This window comes from Phascolarctos cinereus, unplaced genomic scaffold, assembly GCF_003287225.1.
Source record: "Phascolarctos cinereus isolate Bilbo 61053 unplaced genomic scaffold, phaCin_HiC Scaffold_2;HRSCAF=192, whole genome shotgun sequence".
Lineage (NCBI taxonomy): Eukaryota > Metazoa > Chordata > Mammalia > Diprotodontia > Phascolarctidae > Phascolarctos > Phascolarctos cinereus.
In genome coordinates this window covers 92654255-92669271 of record NW_027555625.1, presented here as the reverse complement: position 1 = coordinate 92669271, position 15017 = coordinate 92654255, and the positions used below count along the sequence as shown (strand labels likewise).

General features: G+C 42.7%; 1 protein-coding gene across 1 annotated transcript in view; it reads right to left on the bottom strand.

The window, feature by feature from the left end:
• Window positions 1-4301: 4301 nt before the first annotated feature.
• EPAS1 (endothelial PAS domain protein 1) overlaps window positions 4302-15017 on the bottom strand; it is a 115161-nt gene continuing 104445 nt past the window's right edge. Inside the window, exons 13-16 of the mRNA XM_021001228.2 lie at window positions 14787-14913; window positions 13621-13735; window positions 12256-12429; window positions 4302-6851 (exon numbers count right to left, since the gene is read on the bottom strand). Coding sequence (XP_020856887.1) covers window positions 6700-6851; window positions 12256-12429; window positions 13621-13735; window positions 14787-14913 — 568 coding nt within the window. The 3' untranslated portion in view covers window positions 4302-6699. The remainder of the gene's footprint in view (window positions 6852-12255; window positions 12430-13620; window positions 13736-14786; window positions 14914-15017) is intronic.

The window sequence follows — 15017 nt, the reverse complement described above, 5'->3', positions numbered from 1 at the left end:
ATACTTCGTGATTGGTTGATTGATTAGAATGTGCTTCCTTTTTATCTTGCCTTTTCAGAATCTTCTCCTTTACCCTAATGCACTGTTGGTGAAGTTGTGAACTGATCCAGCCGTTCTGGAGGGCAATTTGGAACTATGACCAAAGGGCATACCCTCTGATCCAACAATACTACTACTAGGTCTGTATCCCAAAGAGATTTTAAAAAAGGACCTATTTGTACAAAAATGTTTATAGCAGCTCTCTTTGTGGTGGTAAAGAACTGGAAGATGAGGGGATGTCCATCAACTGGGAAATGGTTGAACAAATTGTGGTATGTGATTATGATGGAATACTATTGTGCTATAAGAAATGATAAGCAGGATGCTCTCCAAAAAACCTGGAAAAACTTAGATGAACTGATGAAAAGTGAAGTGCGCAGAACCAGGAGAACAATATACAAAGCAATAGTTGTTGTTTGTCCTTCATTCTCTAAGAAGACCATGACATCAAGAAGGTGATGTCATGACATGCAAGTGAATTGTATTTAAGTGAGGGAGGGCTGTGCAAAGTCACCAGCCTCACTTTCTCCTCCAGCACCATCTAGGTTCAGTGGCCAGATATAGATCAGGATGACTGGAGATGGCCCCATGTACACAGTAACAGCAATATTTTATGATGATCAACTGTGAATGACTTAGCTCTGCTCAGCAATACAATGATCTGAGACAATTTTAAAGGACTCATGATGAAAAATGCTATCTGCCTCCAGAGAAAGAACTGATGGAGTATGAATGCGGATCAAAGCATACTATTTTTTACTTTATTTTTTCAAGTCCTTTTTTTTCTTGTCTGTGTCTTCTTTCATAACATGACTAATATGGAAATGTTTTGCATGATTATACATGTATAAATGCCTCAGGGAAAGGGGAGGTGAGGAAGGGAGAAAGAAAATCTGGAGCTCAAACATTTTTTTCAATGAATGTTAAAATTGCCTTTATGTGTAATTGGGAAAAAATAAAATGTTATTTAAAAGATCTTCTCCCTCCTTTAGGGGTCAACTGACATTCCAAATCCTCTGTGAAGCCATCTTGATTCCTCAGTTGCTGGTGCTCTCTCCTTAAAGTTTCTTTCCTAAGTGCTTTTTCCTCTCCATTGCCCCATTGCTTAGCGACATTTTATGTGTAAATTGTACCAGCTTGTGCCAGTGCTTGGGGGTAGGAGGCAGCAGGTTAAGTTTGGGTAGACCCTCTTGGTAGTACTAGTTTTTCTTTAGGGCAGAGATTGTCCTTAGTTCCTAGCACAGTGCTTTGAACAGAGAGATTGTTGAAATTTGTTGAATTGAGAAGTTGGAAGGATCAAGTAAAGATTTTGATTTGTTTTGTTTTGCTTTTAAGAAGGAAAGAGACTTTCACATTTTTATAGTCAGTAGTGAAGTAGCTAGAGTTTTGAGGATGAGAGGGAGAAGGACTGATCTAGGGAAAATGCCCAGAAGGTAGAGGGAAAGGAATAAGGGCTAAAATAGAGGTGTTTTCCTTGTCACAAAGATTTTCTTAGAGAGTGGAGCAAAAGAGGAGAGAATGGGGAAAGACATAGAGGAGCTTTGATCTGTGTACTGGGGAAAAGGAGGAAGTTCACAAAGGGATGGCCTTAAGTTTCTTGATAAAGTAGGAGGCAAGGTCATCAACCATGAGAGAGGGAGCTGAGAATGACTTTGTGGGATTGGAGAAAGGAGAAAGTTTAGAACAGAAACTTGAGAAAACACAATAGAGGGTCAATCAGGAAAGAGAAAAAGGATAGGTTAGCAGCACAGAGGAATCAGTTGAGATTAGATACCATAAATTGTTCTGTGAATCTGTTTAGCTGTTTAGTAGTAGGAGCACAGAAGGTAGGTGCTGGGACTAGATGCAGGATAGAGGGTTAGTAGAGATTGAAGGTAAGTGATTGAAAGGTGGAAGAAAGTACATAGATAAACAGGTCAGACAATGAAGGGGGTAACAGGAGGCCAGAACTGGAGGAGAATGGGGACTGAGAGAGGAACTGGAGGTGATGATAAAGAAGAAGAATGAGTTTAGGAAGAAAGAGCCAGAAGGAGAGATAAAAGGATAGGAACTTGTTTTTGGAGTATTTTCAGAGAGAAGTTTAGAGTTCAGGATCAGGGAGGTGGGACATTTCTTGAGGAGTGGTGAGGTCTAAGATGTGACCTCTCCTGTGGGTGGCTGAGGACCAGTGTAGAGCTGGGTCATGAATGTAGAGAGGGTGAATGAACTGGGGCAGGAGCGTTCCAAGGGGCATCAGTGCGAATACTGAAGTGCCCAGATATGACTGGTGGAGAAGACTGTGATCCAGTAGCTGATGTCCCTGGGAAAAAAAAGGGGGAAAGCGACCTGAAGATCAGTGGGTGAAAGCTGCAAATGCACTATAAGCTCACAGAAATTGGTGAGAGATGATGATAGGAGGTCTAGGAGTGGAAGCAGGGAGCAAGGAATGTATCGACTATTCTCTTAGCCTGGTGTATGGGGGTATGTGCTGTAGGCAAAAGGGAAGGCACACAACCAGCACAGGGGAAGGTGACCAGGGATGAAGAAGATTATTTGAGGAAAATTTAGATGTGCCATAAAATAGAAACTGTGAAAGGACACTATTTAGGATAAAAAGGTGAATGTTAATGGTAGAATAAGGTTTTCAGAGAGCTGACCAGCAGGCAGCAGAACCTGGGGAAGAAGGGTTGGGGGCGGCAACATAAGAATGAGATTCCAGGGAGAGGTTGCAGGAGAAAGGGGCTTTTGCCTTGGCCAAGGGTGTCTCTGGATCACAGGAACTGGGAAAGCAGAAAGTGGGAAATATCAGTACAGAGGATCATAAGATCACAGATTTAGAGCTAAAAGGGATCATATATGTCATTGTGTCCTACTTTCTCATTTGATAGATGAGGAAACTGGGGCAGAGGTTGAGTGACTTGCCTGAGGTCACACAACTGGTGTCTACGGCAGGATTAAAACCCAGGTCTTCTTGATTTCAAATATAGCACTCTATCCTCTATACCCCAAGACACTAACTCAAAAACAGTTGACTAAAGAGGCCCAGAAGATCTATAGCAATGGGAAAAGGGAAATTTGTGGGGAAAAGTTCACTAATTCCAGATAGTTCCCAAACAGGGACTTTTAAAAAGCTACTTTAGTCTTCACATCCTTAAGAGGGTCCAATGTTAGGTCTAGGAGGGCTTAATGGCAGTGAAGAGTGTCCCGTGATGAAGGCACTCTCTCATGCAAGGCAGCATCTGGCCACTTCACTCCATCCATTCCAATGAGGTATCCAAATCCTACTCATCCTTCAGAGCCCAGCTCAAATCCCTCCTTCACGAAGTCTTCCAAATCTCTCCAGCTTACCTCCTTTGAATTCTCATAACATTTAGAGTTTGTAACACACTTTAGCATGTCAACCCAATTCAACAAAGACTTATTAAGTGGTTACTATATGCAAGGCACTGTGTTAAGTGGTGGGGCTACAAAGGTGTTTTTTTTTTTTTAAGCTCCCATTCTTGAGGATCATTTGATTATAAAAAATTATAGGAAGTTAAACTAAAAGGATCTAGTCCAACACCTTTTTACAGATGAGGAAACAGGTACAGAGAGATTGCTCATTATGTTGTTTCAAGTATTAATATTGTCTATACACTATAATGGGTCATAGTAGGCATTTAACAAAATGCTTATTGAATTAACTTCAATTGATTAATTGAATACACAAAGATGTTTGGAGTGGGGAAAGCTTTCCTGTTTGGAAGACACAAATCCTCCCCTAAAGTCTTTCTCCCATACTTCACTGTGTAGTGTTCTTTTGAAGCCCATGCCAGCAGAGCACAAGCTCTGAAAGATCTTACCAAGCCGGAAGTTGTGGCCTTCATGGTCAAAAAGAGACGCCATAAAGATGTGATCATTGGAATATACTTGAAGTACTGAAGGCTTTACTTTGAGGTCAAATGAAGGTTACTGCCAACTCACTAGCTGTTGAATATGTTGTATGTTGTCTCTAAAGTGCCAGTCCCCTCCTCACCTCTCCCTGGTAGGCTCCCTAGCTTATTTCAAAGCCTTCCTTGGAGTCATTAGCATTCTCTCCCTTTTGAACTTTTCACTGCTTCATGTATACGTGGTATTTACTAACTCATGGAGACACTGTTGACCCTTGACAAAACATCTTAGGCTCCCTGAAGACAGAGATTCATTCATTATCTTTGTGTACCCAATCCCTAGAACAGTACCTTGCACACAGCAGACGCTTAATAAATGTTTCTTGAATTGAATTTGTTGAATCAATACAAACCTTGGTTTTCTAGAAATAATTTAATAAATACTTCATTTTACAATGGTACATCCAATTATAGATCCATAGTAAGCATGAGCCACCCACAGTGGTAGGATCAGTATACTTTAATAAGGTGTCAGTGGCAAAATACAATTCCTTATAAAGTTAAAGTTCCCATACACTTATAATGTCATCAGTAAGAAGTCAACAATATAATAGTTTATGAAGTCTCTATGCCAACAGGTCAGGTTAATATGAAGCTTAGAATAGTTGTCAGAGTGTTTTTAGTAAAACTGCAAGGGTAAAAAAATGCCCTTTAATGAGGAAGCAACAGAGACAGAAAGAAAACATGAGTTTATGTCAATAACCCTTCAAGTACTCACATAATATGCAGGTTTGTCAAAGCTGCTTTGTCCAAAGTACTGCTTATGCAACATGGATGCCAGAGAAATTAATTCATTTTGCACTTAAGGGTCCTCTTTAAAGTTAATTTCCTTCGTGTTTTTATTTTGGATAAGTCTTGCCAGGCTCACCAAATCATGGCCCATTGTGATTTTTTTTTCATACTTGTGTTTGTTTTTAATAGTTTTTTTTTTTCAATGCACCCATCATGACAGAAAAGGTTCTAAATGTTCAGTGTATTCAAACCAAAAAAAGGTACGCTTACCCATTGACAATGAATTAGAATGTTCCTGGAACACTCAGTTACAGTGCTTCCCTTTCTGAGCAAGTCAGTGCAAGTTAGAGAAGAGAACACAGAAGAGGCTTGGAAGCTGCCAGGCAGGCTGGTCACCAGTGAGTGGGCAGTTCCAGGGAGGAAACCAGCAGGAATTTCAGCCTTTCTGCCTCTCCCTAGCTGGGTACGGGGTTGCCCTCTCCCCTCCTTTCTAGACTGCCCAGACTCTCCAGGGCCACGGTGGGCTCTAGCACCTCCCTGGGTCCTCACTTAGAACCCTCAACTCAGCTGTGCAAAGGTGTCACCTCGAGAGGCTGGCCTGCTCTATACAACAAACCTTGTTTCTGAATCTTGCTTCCTTTCCTTAATTCACATCAAAGTCATTTTTAATGGCAGTCCTGAAAGCATCCTAATACCTCAGGTGGAATGAATGCCCTTAGAGTCACATCACTCCAGGAACTTGAAGGGCTATGAACAACAACAAAACTCCAGAGATTAAGAAAAGTTGTATCTCTTCCCCTCCCCCCCCACCCTCAGCTTTCTCCAGCCCGCTCCCCACCCCTCACCCCATGACATCAGGCCCAGCAATAATAACAATAATAATAATAATAATGCATACATAATACATACTTAAAATATAAGGGAAACATGTCTTTTAATGCATCAGTGTAATGATTCTGCTGACTTTTGACTGCCTTGTAGTCAGGCCTACAGCCGAAATGAGACATGAAGAGCTACGTGGAGGAGAGACGATTAGCAAGCAATGTTAGTGCCAGCCTATGGGAAAGATATGTACAATCCTGCAATATCAGCAACACCAGGACAAACAAAATTAACAGCTTAAAAAAAAAAAACTCTTAAAGTGATCTCTGAGCAGGACTCCATTTCGGTTTCGAAGTTTTTAGATATAACAAAGTACCAATATATATGATAAACACTTAACCCAGATATCAATTTTCTTAAAAAAAAATACAAACCTCAGGTATGCTTTTGTATTATAATAATAATAATAACAATAATAACAATAAAAACACCAACCCACCAAATGGAAAAAAGCCCCCCAGAACAAAATACCACACAATTCAGGAAAACCTACAATGTGCCACTTTCACAGATAACCACAAACATTGCAGCTCACTCTTCACATTTCTGTTTCCGACAGACGGTATCATAATGAGAATAGTCAGCTTAAAAAAAAAAGACATTACATTTACAATATGGTCATTAGTGCTAGGAAGCAGAGAATAGATAACAGGGGACTGAGGGGACCATGAACCACAGTTTGGAAGCAGACTCGTTTTCGATTCACTTATCTTTGGCAACAACAATACAAAAGAATTCTTTGCAATAAAATGGAGCCAAAGTGTTTTCTCTATAGAGGCACAAACACACACCACAGCTCGTTAGTATAGATATTGCAGAAAAATCCATGGTGACTATAAATTAGAAGCAATAGGGAACAGGGAAGTAAGATCATATAAACTTTTTAAACATTTTCATTGAAAGAGAAAAAATACAGTAGCTGAAAACAAACATATTTCTCTCTTAAACATGGATAATAAAGTGAGTAAATTCAGAAAGGCCACTGTTTGGTGACGTAGACAAATTCGACACGTTAAGTACATCTCGTAGAAAGTGTTTTGGTGTTAGAAATATCATCTAGTTGCAAAAATAGACTTAGAAACTGATGCTGTTGAAAGAGTGTCGGTGGAGGGAGGGGCTGCTACCGCTTGGCCCTGGTTCAAGTGGCCTGGTCCAGGGCTCTGAGCAGATCACTCCCTTGCAGGAGTGTGGAGCTGCCGGGGACAGGGACGTTAACCTCACAGTCATATCTGGTCAATTCAGGCAGCAAATAGGGTTCAAACGAGGGACCGAGAAGCCGACTTGTCATGCCTGAAAAAAAAAAAAGAAATCAAACACCTTTAATAAAAAGAACTCGGTTAACTGTACCATTTTTTGAGTGGGTAAAAATACGATTCAACAAGCATTGAGTGCCTGCTCTCAGAGCTATCATTAGGGTGGAGCAACCTGGGTTTTGCACTAAGAAGGGGGATGGTGTGTTTCCTCCCTAGGATACCCAGCCATCATGGTCTCCAACTCTTAAAGGGGTCAGCCCTTGCTGCAGGACATGATGCCGTTCTCTCATCCATCCCTGGCGTCTTGTGGTCCTCTTTTTTCCTGGGCCTCATTTCCCTCCCAATGTCCCTTGGAGGCACAGACCAGACTTTCTAGGGTAGAAGCTTCCTCCTTTCTTGATGTCAGAGGGTCTTTTTGCAACCCAGCCGAAAGAACTCAGACTCTCTGCCTAACTATCCTAAGGGTTTTGTGAGATGTGAGAGGAGAAAACCCAGTCTGTTCTGTCACAAGGAGCTCAGAGTCTAAATAAAAGTAAAACTAACACGGGAAACAGAAAGCAGTATAAGGTACAGCATATGTAAAGGCTAAAAATAGGTGTGGTCCAGGCCAGAGGTGTCAAACAGGTTGGAAACACTCCCTGTTACTGCTGGAAACTGATTAAAATACAAACTAAAATTAATAATAAAATGTAATTAAAATACAATTGTGAAATATTTGACAAAATAAATAAAAGTACCATAGAACATAGAATAATGTTAATATAAGTTTCTCTAAGTCAGTATGTGGCCCACAGGGATCTTTGTGCATGGCTCAAGGGCCCCTGTGTCTATTTCAGTTTGATACTGATGAGTGCCAGGAGTTGCGAAAGGGGAAAGCTCAGGTCTGTTGGCTGGTGTGTGCTCCAGGGAGGCTTCCCAGAGAAGGGAGGACTCCACTCGCACACGTTGAAGGACTGAGGTGGAGAAGGGGGTGAGTACTCTGCAGAGCCCCTGGCCTGTTCACTGTCAGGGAAAGGGGCACCAGTTCCTGGTCCCTACCTCTGCCTCCTGCACCGTAAGCCTCACTCCAGAGCTGCCTTTTCCATTCTTCAGGAGCCTGATAACACAATCCTCTGGCTTACTCAGCCTTGGAACCATCCTCACTTGTTGAGAGAATCTGGTTGGATGTTCTACTTTCGAGTACGTAAAAAATGCAATCCAACAAGTTTTGAGTGCCTTCTCTCAGGGCAAAAACAGGCAAATGTGGCTGGGGGTGGGGGTCGTTGGTGTATTTGAACTAACTAGGCCTTTTTCACATGTTCCAGGTATATAACACAAGCCCATGATGCATTTTTCTCTCTCTCTTCTTGCCTGTGGAAAGAGCACTGGGCCCGGAGTCAGGAAAACCTAAGTTCAAATCCAGCCTTATTAACTGTGGAACTAGACACTTACTACTTATGGGATCCTGGGCAAATCAATTGACCACTGTTTGCCTCAGTTTCCTCAGCCGTAAAATGAAGATAAGCACCTACCTCTCAGGGTAGCTGTGAACATCAAAGGAGATATTTGTAAAGTGCTTAGAACAGTGCCTGGCACTTAGTAGGTCCTATATAAGTTCTGATTCCCTTCCTCCTTTCCCCTGCCCTTCCCCGCTCTTCCCAGAATTTCTGGGAGGGAAACGGGCCTTGATGGCTATGTAGTCCAACCCCTACTTCCCCCCAAATCTCTGAAAATATATTCAAAACATGACCAGCCAGCCTGTGCTTCAGGACCTCCAAGGACAGGGAGCTCACTATCTCCCCTGGCAGCCCACTCCACCACCAGCAGCCTCCTTGCTCTACCTTGCCCGTGGCGTCCCATCTCACAACTCCATTCACCTTTGCTGGCTACCTCCCATGCCTGGAGTGCTCTCCCTCCTCTTCTCCATCTCCTAGCTTGCTTCAAATCTCAGCTGAAATTTCACATTCTGCAAAAAGCCTCTCCCAATTTCCCTTAATTACAGTGCCTTCCCTGAGATTAGCTCCAGTTCACTCTGTCTCTATCTTGTTTGTGCACAGCTGTTTGCATGTTGTCTCCTCCATTAGACAGTGAGCTCCTTGAGGGCAGGGACTGGTTTTGCCTTTCTTTGTATCTCCACTACTTTGCATAATGCCTGGCATACAGTAAGTGCTTAATAAATGCTTGTTGATATGATTTTATTTCTGTATACCTGTAATTGTTGTTCTGTTTTGTTTTTAGGCAATTGGGGTTAAGTGACTTGCCCAGGGTCACACAGCTAGTGTCAAGTGTTTGGTCTGAGGCCAGATTTGAACTCAGGACCTCCTGACTTCAGGGCTGGTCCTCTATCCACTGCACCACCTAGCTGCCTCAGATACCTGTAATTGTTACTAACAAGCTTAATTTCCTCTCTTTCCAACTTCCATCCCAGCTTACAGTCCTGCCTTCTAGGGCAAAGCAGAACCAATTTAATCCCCCTTCCATGTGCCAGCTTTCCAAATACTTGAAGACAGCTATCATGTCTCTCACTAAGTCTTCTTTTTTTCTGGCTAAACATCTCTAGTTCTTTCAGTTGGTCATTACATGGTATGAACTCAAGGCCATCCTCCTCTGGATGCTCTCCAGTTTATCAGAGTTCTACTGAAAATGTGATACCCAGGATTTCTCTTGGGTGGAACAAAGCTCTCTCCAGAGTACTATGCAGATCTTGCTCCCAGAAGGCAAAGATTTTGTATCATTCCCTGATGCACTCTCAAGAAGAAAGAGGTTTTGGCAGGTAGGCTGGGGAATGTCAAGCAGTGGCAATATGAGAAGAGTCCCAGTATCAACTTAGAGCCTGGGACAGGCTACATGCAGGAAGCTTAAGACCTGTTAGCCACTTTACTACAGATGACCCTGATGGAGGATAGAGAATTGTTGACTGTGCTGGATGGTTTGTATGGAGGCCCTACTATTCCTGGAGCTTCTCATCACCATCCGCCTGCAATCACACTGGAGGTAGCATCATCTCTGCTCCGGCTCTGGTGTTCTTGGTGTTGCTCTGATTCAGCATCACCACTTCGCATTAGGAGACACTGTGAATTTTCAAGACGAAGCATCTCTTGTCACATGGGCTAAACTATGAGATGGAGATTTAGTCCTTCTGAAGGGGAGGAAAGGCCTGGCTTTCATTCTTCTCCACATTCTTTCCCTTTTCCCCTTAGTACTGCCCATGCTAGGAGTCCTGTGCAGTAAAAGACTTAAGACTTGGACCTTTTTGAAGGCGGAAGAAAAGCCTAGAATCTCTGGGTTTTGTTATTTAGAATTTTGTTTTGTTCTGTTTTTGTTTCCCTTGTCTCTCCCTTAGTACTACCAATGACAAGAAAGGACTGTCTAGTAACAGCATTTAAATGGTGGGAAACTCTCTAGAAGATCCGTAGGACCTTGCCACCAAGGGGGGTACATGACAGGAACCGTGTTTTCCTCCCTCTGATGGCTCCAGCTTCCCTGACTCAGCTTCCTCCCCACACACAATACCCACAGGACTTCCTTCAGCCACAATTTTCCAGTAGTTTCCCTGATGTAGCTTTCTGGTCAAAAGGCATAAAATGCCCCAGTCCCACGTCATCAGGGGCTCTCAGACTTGGTGGCTGTCTAAGATCACATGAGTTGCAATACTGTGGTGACTTACAGACCAGACACATTTTAAAATGGAGATTAGGGGAGTCAAAGAGGACCAGATCCAGAGAATCTATATCCTTCCTATATTAGGGTAAAGAAAACCTCCTTTGTTCAGTCACTGGCGAATGCCTCATTTTGTCCCAATATCAAACCTGGACTAAGAGGGTGCTGGTGCTAAAAGCCACATTGCCTTTCAAGGAAGCCTGTTCAATTGCTGGATGGCTCTGTTAGAAAATTCCTCCCAATACCAAGCATAAGCCATCCTTCCTGTAACTTCTCACTCATTGACCCTAGCCCTCCAGAGCAACACAGGAGTTTGCTCTTCCTTTGACATGGCAACCTTTAAGTCCTTGAAAATAGCTGTCAAATCTCCCCTTGGCTTTCTCTTCCTCAGACGCAACAAAAGAATCATAGGGTTTTAGAAGGAATATCAAAAAGCATTCATTAAGCACTTTGTGTATCCAGACATGGTGCTCAGCACTAGTGATACAAAGAAAGGCAAAAAGAGAATACCTGCTCCCAAGGAGCTCATGTTTTAATAGGAGAGACAACATGCAAACAGCAATGTGTACAACTATGAATACAGTGCATATCTATGTCTACACAAGATAGACACAGGATAAATTTAGAGATAATCTCAGAGGCCTCCAGAAGAAGGTGGGATTTGAGCTGAGTCTTGAGCCAGGGAAGCTAGGAGGTGGAGGTGAGGAGGAAGAACACTCTAGGCAGAAGGGATGTCATAAAAGAACTTTAGGATAGCCACCATTTTGCTTGAGAATGATTACACTGAAAAGGCATCGAGTCAAGAGATGGAATGACATGTTTGAGGAAAAGCAAGATGGCCTCTGACCTTATAGAGATCATCTTATTCAACTCCCTCATTTTACTGATAAGATCCAAAGAAATAAAGTGATTCACCCAAGGCTCCTAATTCAAGCCTCCTTCTATGTTTTTAATTGATCATATGACATGGTTTCCAAACCCTGACCATCCTACCTTATCCTTGTCTGTATGTTTTCTCTCCAGTTTGTCAATGTCTTTAAAATACAGTGCTTAGTTGAAAAGAACATTCCACAGACGTGCTCTTACTTTCTGTGGTCTGAATACTGGACTTCTCTTCATGTAACCTCAGATTCCGTTAACTTTTCAAGCAGTTACATCATACACTCCCCATCCACAGAAGTTGCAGAAGGCTCTTATTATAAGGTAGTGCTACATATGAACCATCTCCATGGCAGGGAATCAGAATATTTATTCATTCTTTCATTCATTCCAGGAATGTTTTTTAAATACTGCCTGCATGCACAGCTCTGTGCTGGACACTGATGGGAAGAATTTTTTTAAAAAGTATTTGCCTTTAAAGAAAATAGCAACAAAATGAATGATGTTTTTCTAAGTTGTTATCTTCATACTTTATTTTGTTTTGTGCTTGGCCACAAATCAAATAAGAATAGCTGATGTTTAGAAAGAACTGCAAAGCCTGTGCTTTATAAAGGCTATTAGCTCACCTGACCCTCCAAACACCATGGTGAGCTCAACAACACAGATCTATCATCTCCAGGTTACATATGAGGAAACTGTAAAGAGAAGTCAGTTACTTGCTTATGACCACACCACTAATAGATCTCCAAGGTGGGACTTGAATCTACATCTCTTGTGATACCAAGCCTGGTGCCCTTTCCAAATATTTCTCAACAAATATTTCTTGAACAATGATGATTTATGAGGCACTGTGTTCTTTCCTTTGGCCTCTTTGCTATGATTGAGCCCCATAGATGGGTCTGGGATGATTGAATGACACTCACCTGATAACTTGTGAACCAGTGGTGGGTTGTAATCTTGATAGTGAGGAGCGTAAAACTGGGGAGGGTAGACCACTTTTGGATTTTCCCCAGGGCCCACAGAAGACGGCGGTTGTGGGGGTGGCAGATGACTTAGAGGTTGGCTCAGGCCCAGAGCTGGGTTACGGATAAACTCATCTGAAAGGAAAATGCTTGAGAATGAGTATGCTGTGGCTGGTATGGGTATAGACATCTCTCTAGTCTGGGGGGAGGGGAACAGGACTGTTAATGACCTTTCCCTCCTAGACTGGGCACCAAAGCATCACAGTCTAATGCGAGGAGGGCATCATTTCAAAAGTCTGACCTCCCTGGGTACTCTCTGCATCTTAGAAACTTCTAAAAGAATCCATTAAACCTGAAAGTGTAAAGGGCAGAAACCACAGTTCCTTCTAATTGGCTTTTAGCAGGTGGCTTATCTGTCAGGCCCGTCTTCCTAAACTTGATTGGGAAGGAGGAGCTCAGAATCCCTGTGCAGGGATGGAATCATAGGATTTAGAGCTCAAAAGGATGTAGAGATAAAATCACAACAATAATAATAGTTGGCATTTACATAGTACTTTAAGATTTGCAAAGGACTTTACAAATATTATCTCATGTTATTCTCACTATAACCCTGGAAGTTGTGTATTATTATCCCCATTTTATCAATGATAGAACTGAGTTTAAGAGAGGTTAAGTGACTTGCCCAGGTTCATACATCCAGTAGGTATCTCAGAGGCAGGATTTGAACTCAGGTTCTCCTGACTCCAGGTCCAGTACTCTATCCACTATGTCAGTGTATTATAGATTAAATGAAAGGTAATACCATTTGTCCAAGATCACTTGGACAGGATTTGAACCTGACAGTGTATCCATAGCTTCTGAAAATATACCAGATAGGATCCAGGAATGGCCATTGATCACTCTTCAGAAGTGACTTTTGAGGTTGAGTTAGGATCCCAAACTTCCCAAATAGACAACAGTTGGGGGGTGGGGTGGGGGTGGGGGCAGGATAGCAGGAGGTAGTAGCATAGCCCTTGGCTGGGTTGGGTTAAGTAGACTGTTTGGAAGTCATCATGGAGGACATGAGAACATTTCGCTGGGGCTGCCTTGCTTTTCAAAAGTCTAAGTACTATGACTAAAACCAATGCTTTACATTTTGTTAATGTTAATATTTCACAAGCCTTTCACATGTATGGTCTTTTTTGAGCCCTATAGTGGCTGATGAGAAACTAACATCAAATGAAGTGCCAGAGTCAGGAGTCTACAGAAGCAGAGCCTTATCTCCTAGTCCCATCTAGTTCTCTTTCTACCAGAACATTGGGGATGACTTAGGGCTGGGCCACTTACCGTTGAGGACACTCAGACTCAAAGATTTCTCCGGCATTAAAGAACAGTTTCCACCTTTGAGACTCTTCATCCTTTTCCACATGAGAGGAGGAGCACTGGTGCCAGGCAAATCTCCCTTAGGATCAGAGAGCAGAAAACCCATGCTTTAGCCAAGGGAACCTTAGAGACGTTCGCCAAGGACAAGGGGGTGGCACAGTTCCATCAGATCAATCTAACTATCTAACTATCACTACATATACACGCTAAGGGCACATCAACCCTGAGGGCAACCAAAGTCATGGGATGAGTTGCGCAGCATGCCCTCTATTTTCCATGCACAGATAGCAGTGCACCAGCATGGAAGACTCTTGGAAGGCAGTGTGGTCCATCTGCACACACCATCTTTCCTTTCCCCTTCTGCCCAGCAGGTAATTGTGAGGCAGCCCCAGCTCAAGGTGGGAGATATCAAGCATTACCTCCTTCCCTCCTTTTCTCCTGCACCCCATGGTGCTAATGGGATCACTGATGGGGATCTCAGCAGAGACTGATACCAGCTAAAAAGCACCAGAACTTCTTCTAGCAGAGTATTTCTTAATCAAGCATTAGCCAAACACCTCACCCTGTGCTGGGCAGGGGAGGAGAAAACACAAATCTAGGAAGGAAATGCCTCCTTTTCTTTTGTAAGTTTTACTGATTCCTTTTTTGGTTTTACTTCACAGTCATTTCTGGATATATACCATAGCGTTCCATCTACCCCCAGCCCCACTGCAATGTCTTCCCTTATGAGAGAGCGGGAAAAAATAGTCAAGCCAAACCAATGGACTCACTGACCACATTTAACATCCCACACAACATTCCACAACCAAAGTCCCCCACCTCTCCCACACAATGAAGGAGGTACGTTTCCTCATTTCTTCTAGGAATTACTTAAACACAGGCGCAGGCCCAGATGCAGACATAGATACAGACACAGATGCAGACATAGATACAGACATAGACATAGATATACATACATACATAGACACAGACATCTACAGATATACACACAAACACAGAGATACAGACATATATATATACATATAAACAGACACAGATACAACACATACATATACGCATATATACATACATGTGCACACACACACACACACACACATCTTTTTCCGTGACCAAACTTATGGCAAACTCACCCCGCTCACGTCCTGAAAGTTTTGTTCTTCATATTCCAGTTGCCTCTTCATCTTCAGCTTGTTAGAGAGGGCAATCAGGGCTGGGTTCATTTTATCTGGGCCTCGTGGCCCCAATCCCTTCACCAAACTGTCAGGGGCAGAAAGGGACAGAGCAGCCCTTTAGCTAAGCAGGTGAGCCAAACCATTGGCCTGGGAGTCAGAAGGCTTGGGTTCTAGTACTGACTCTGGTGG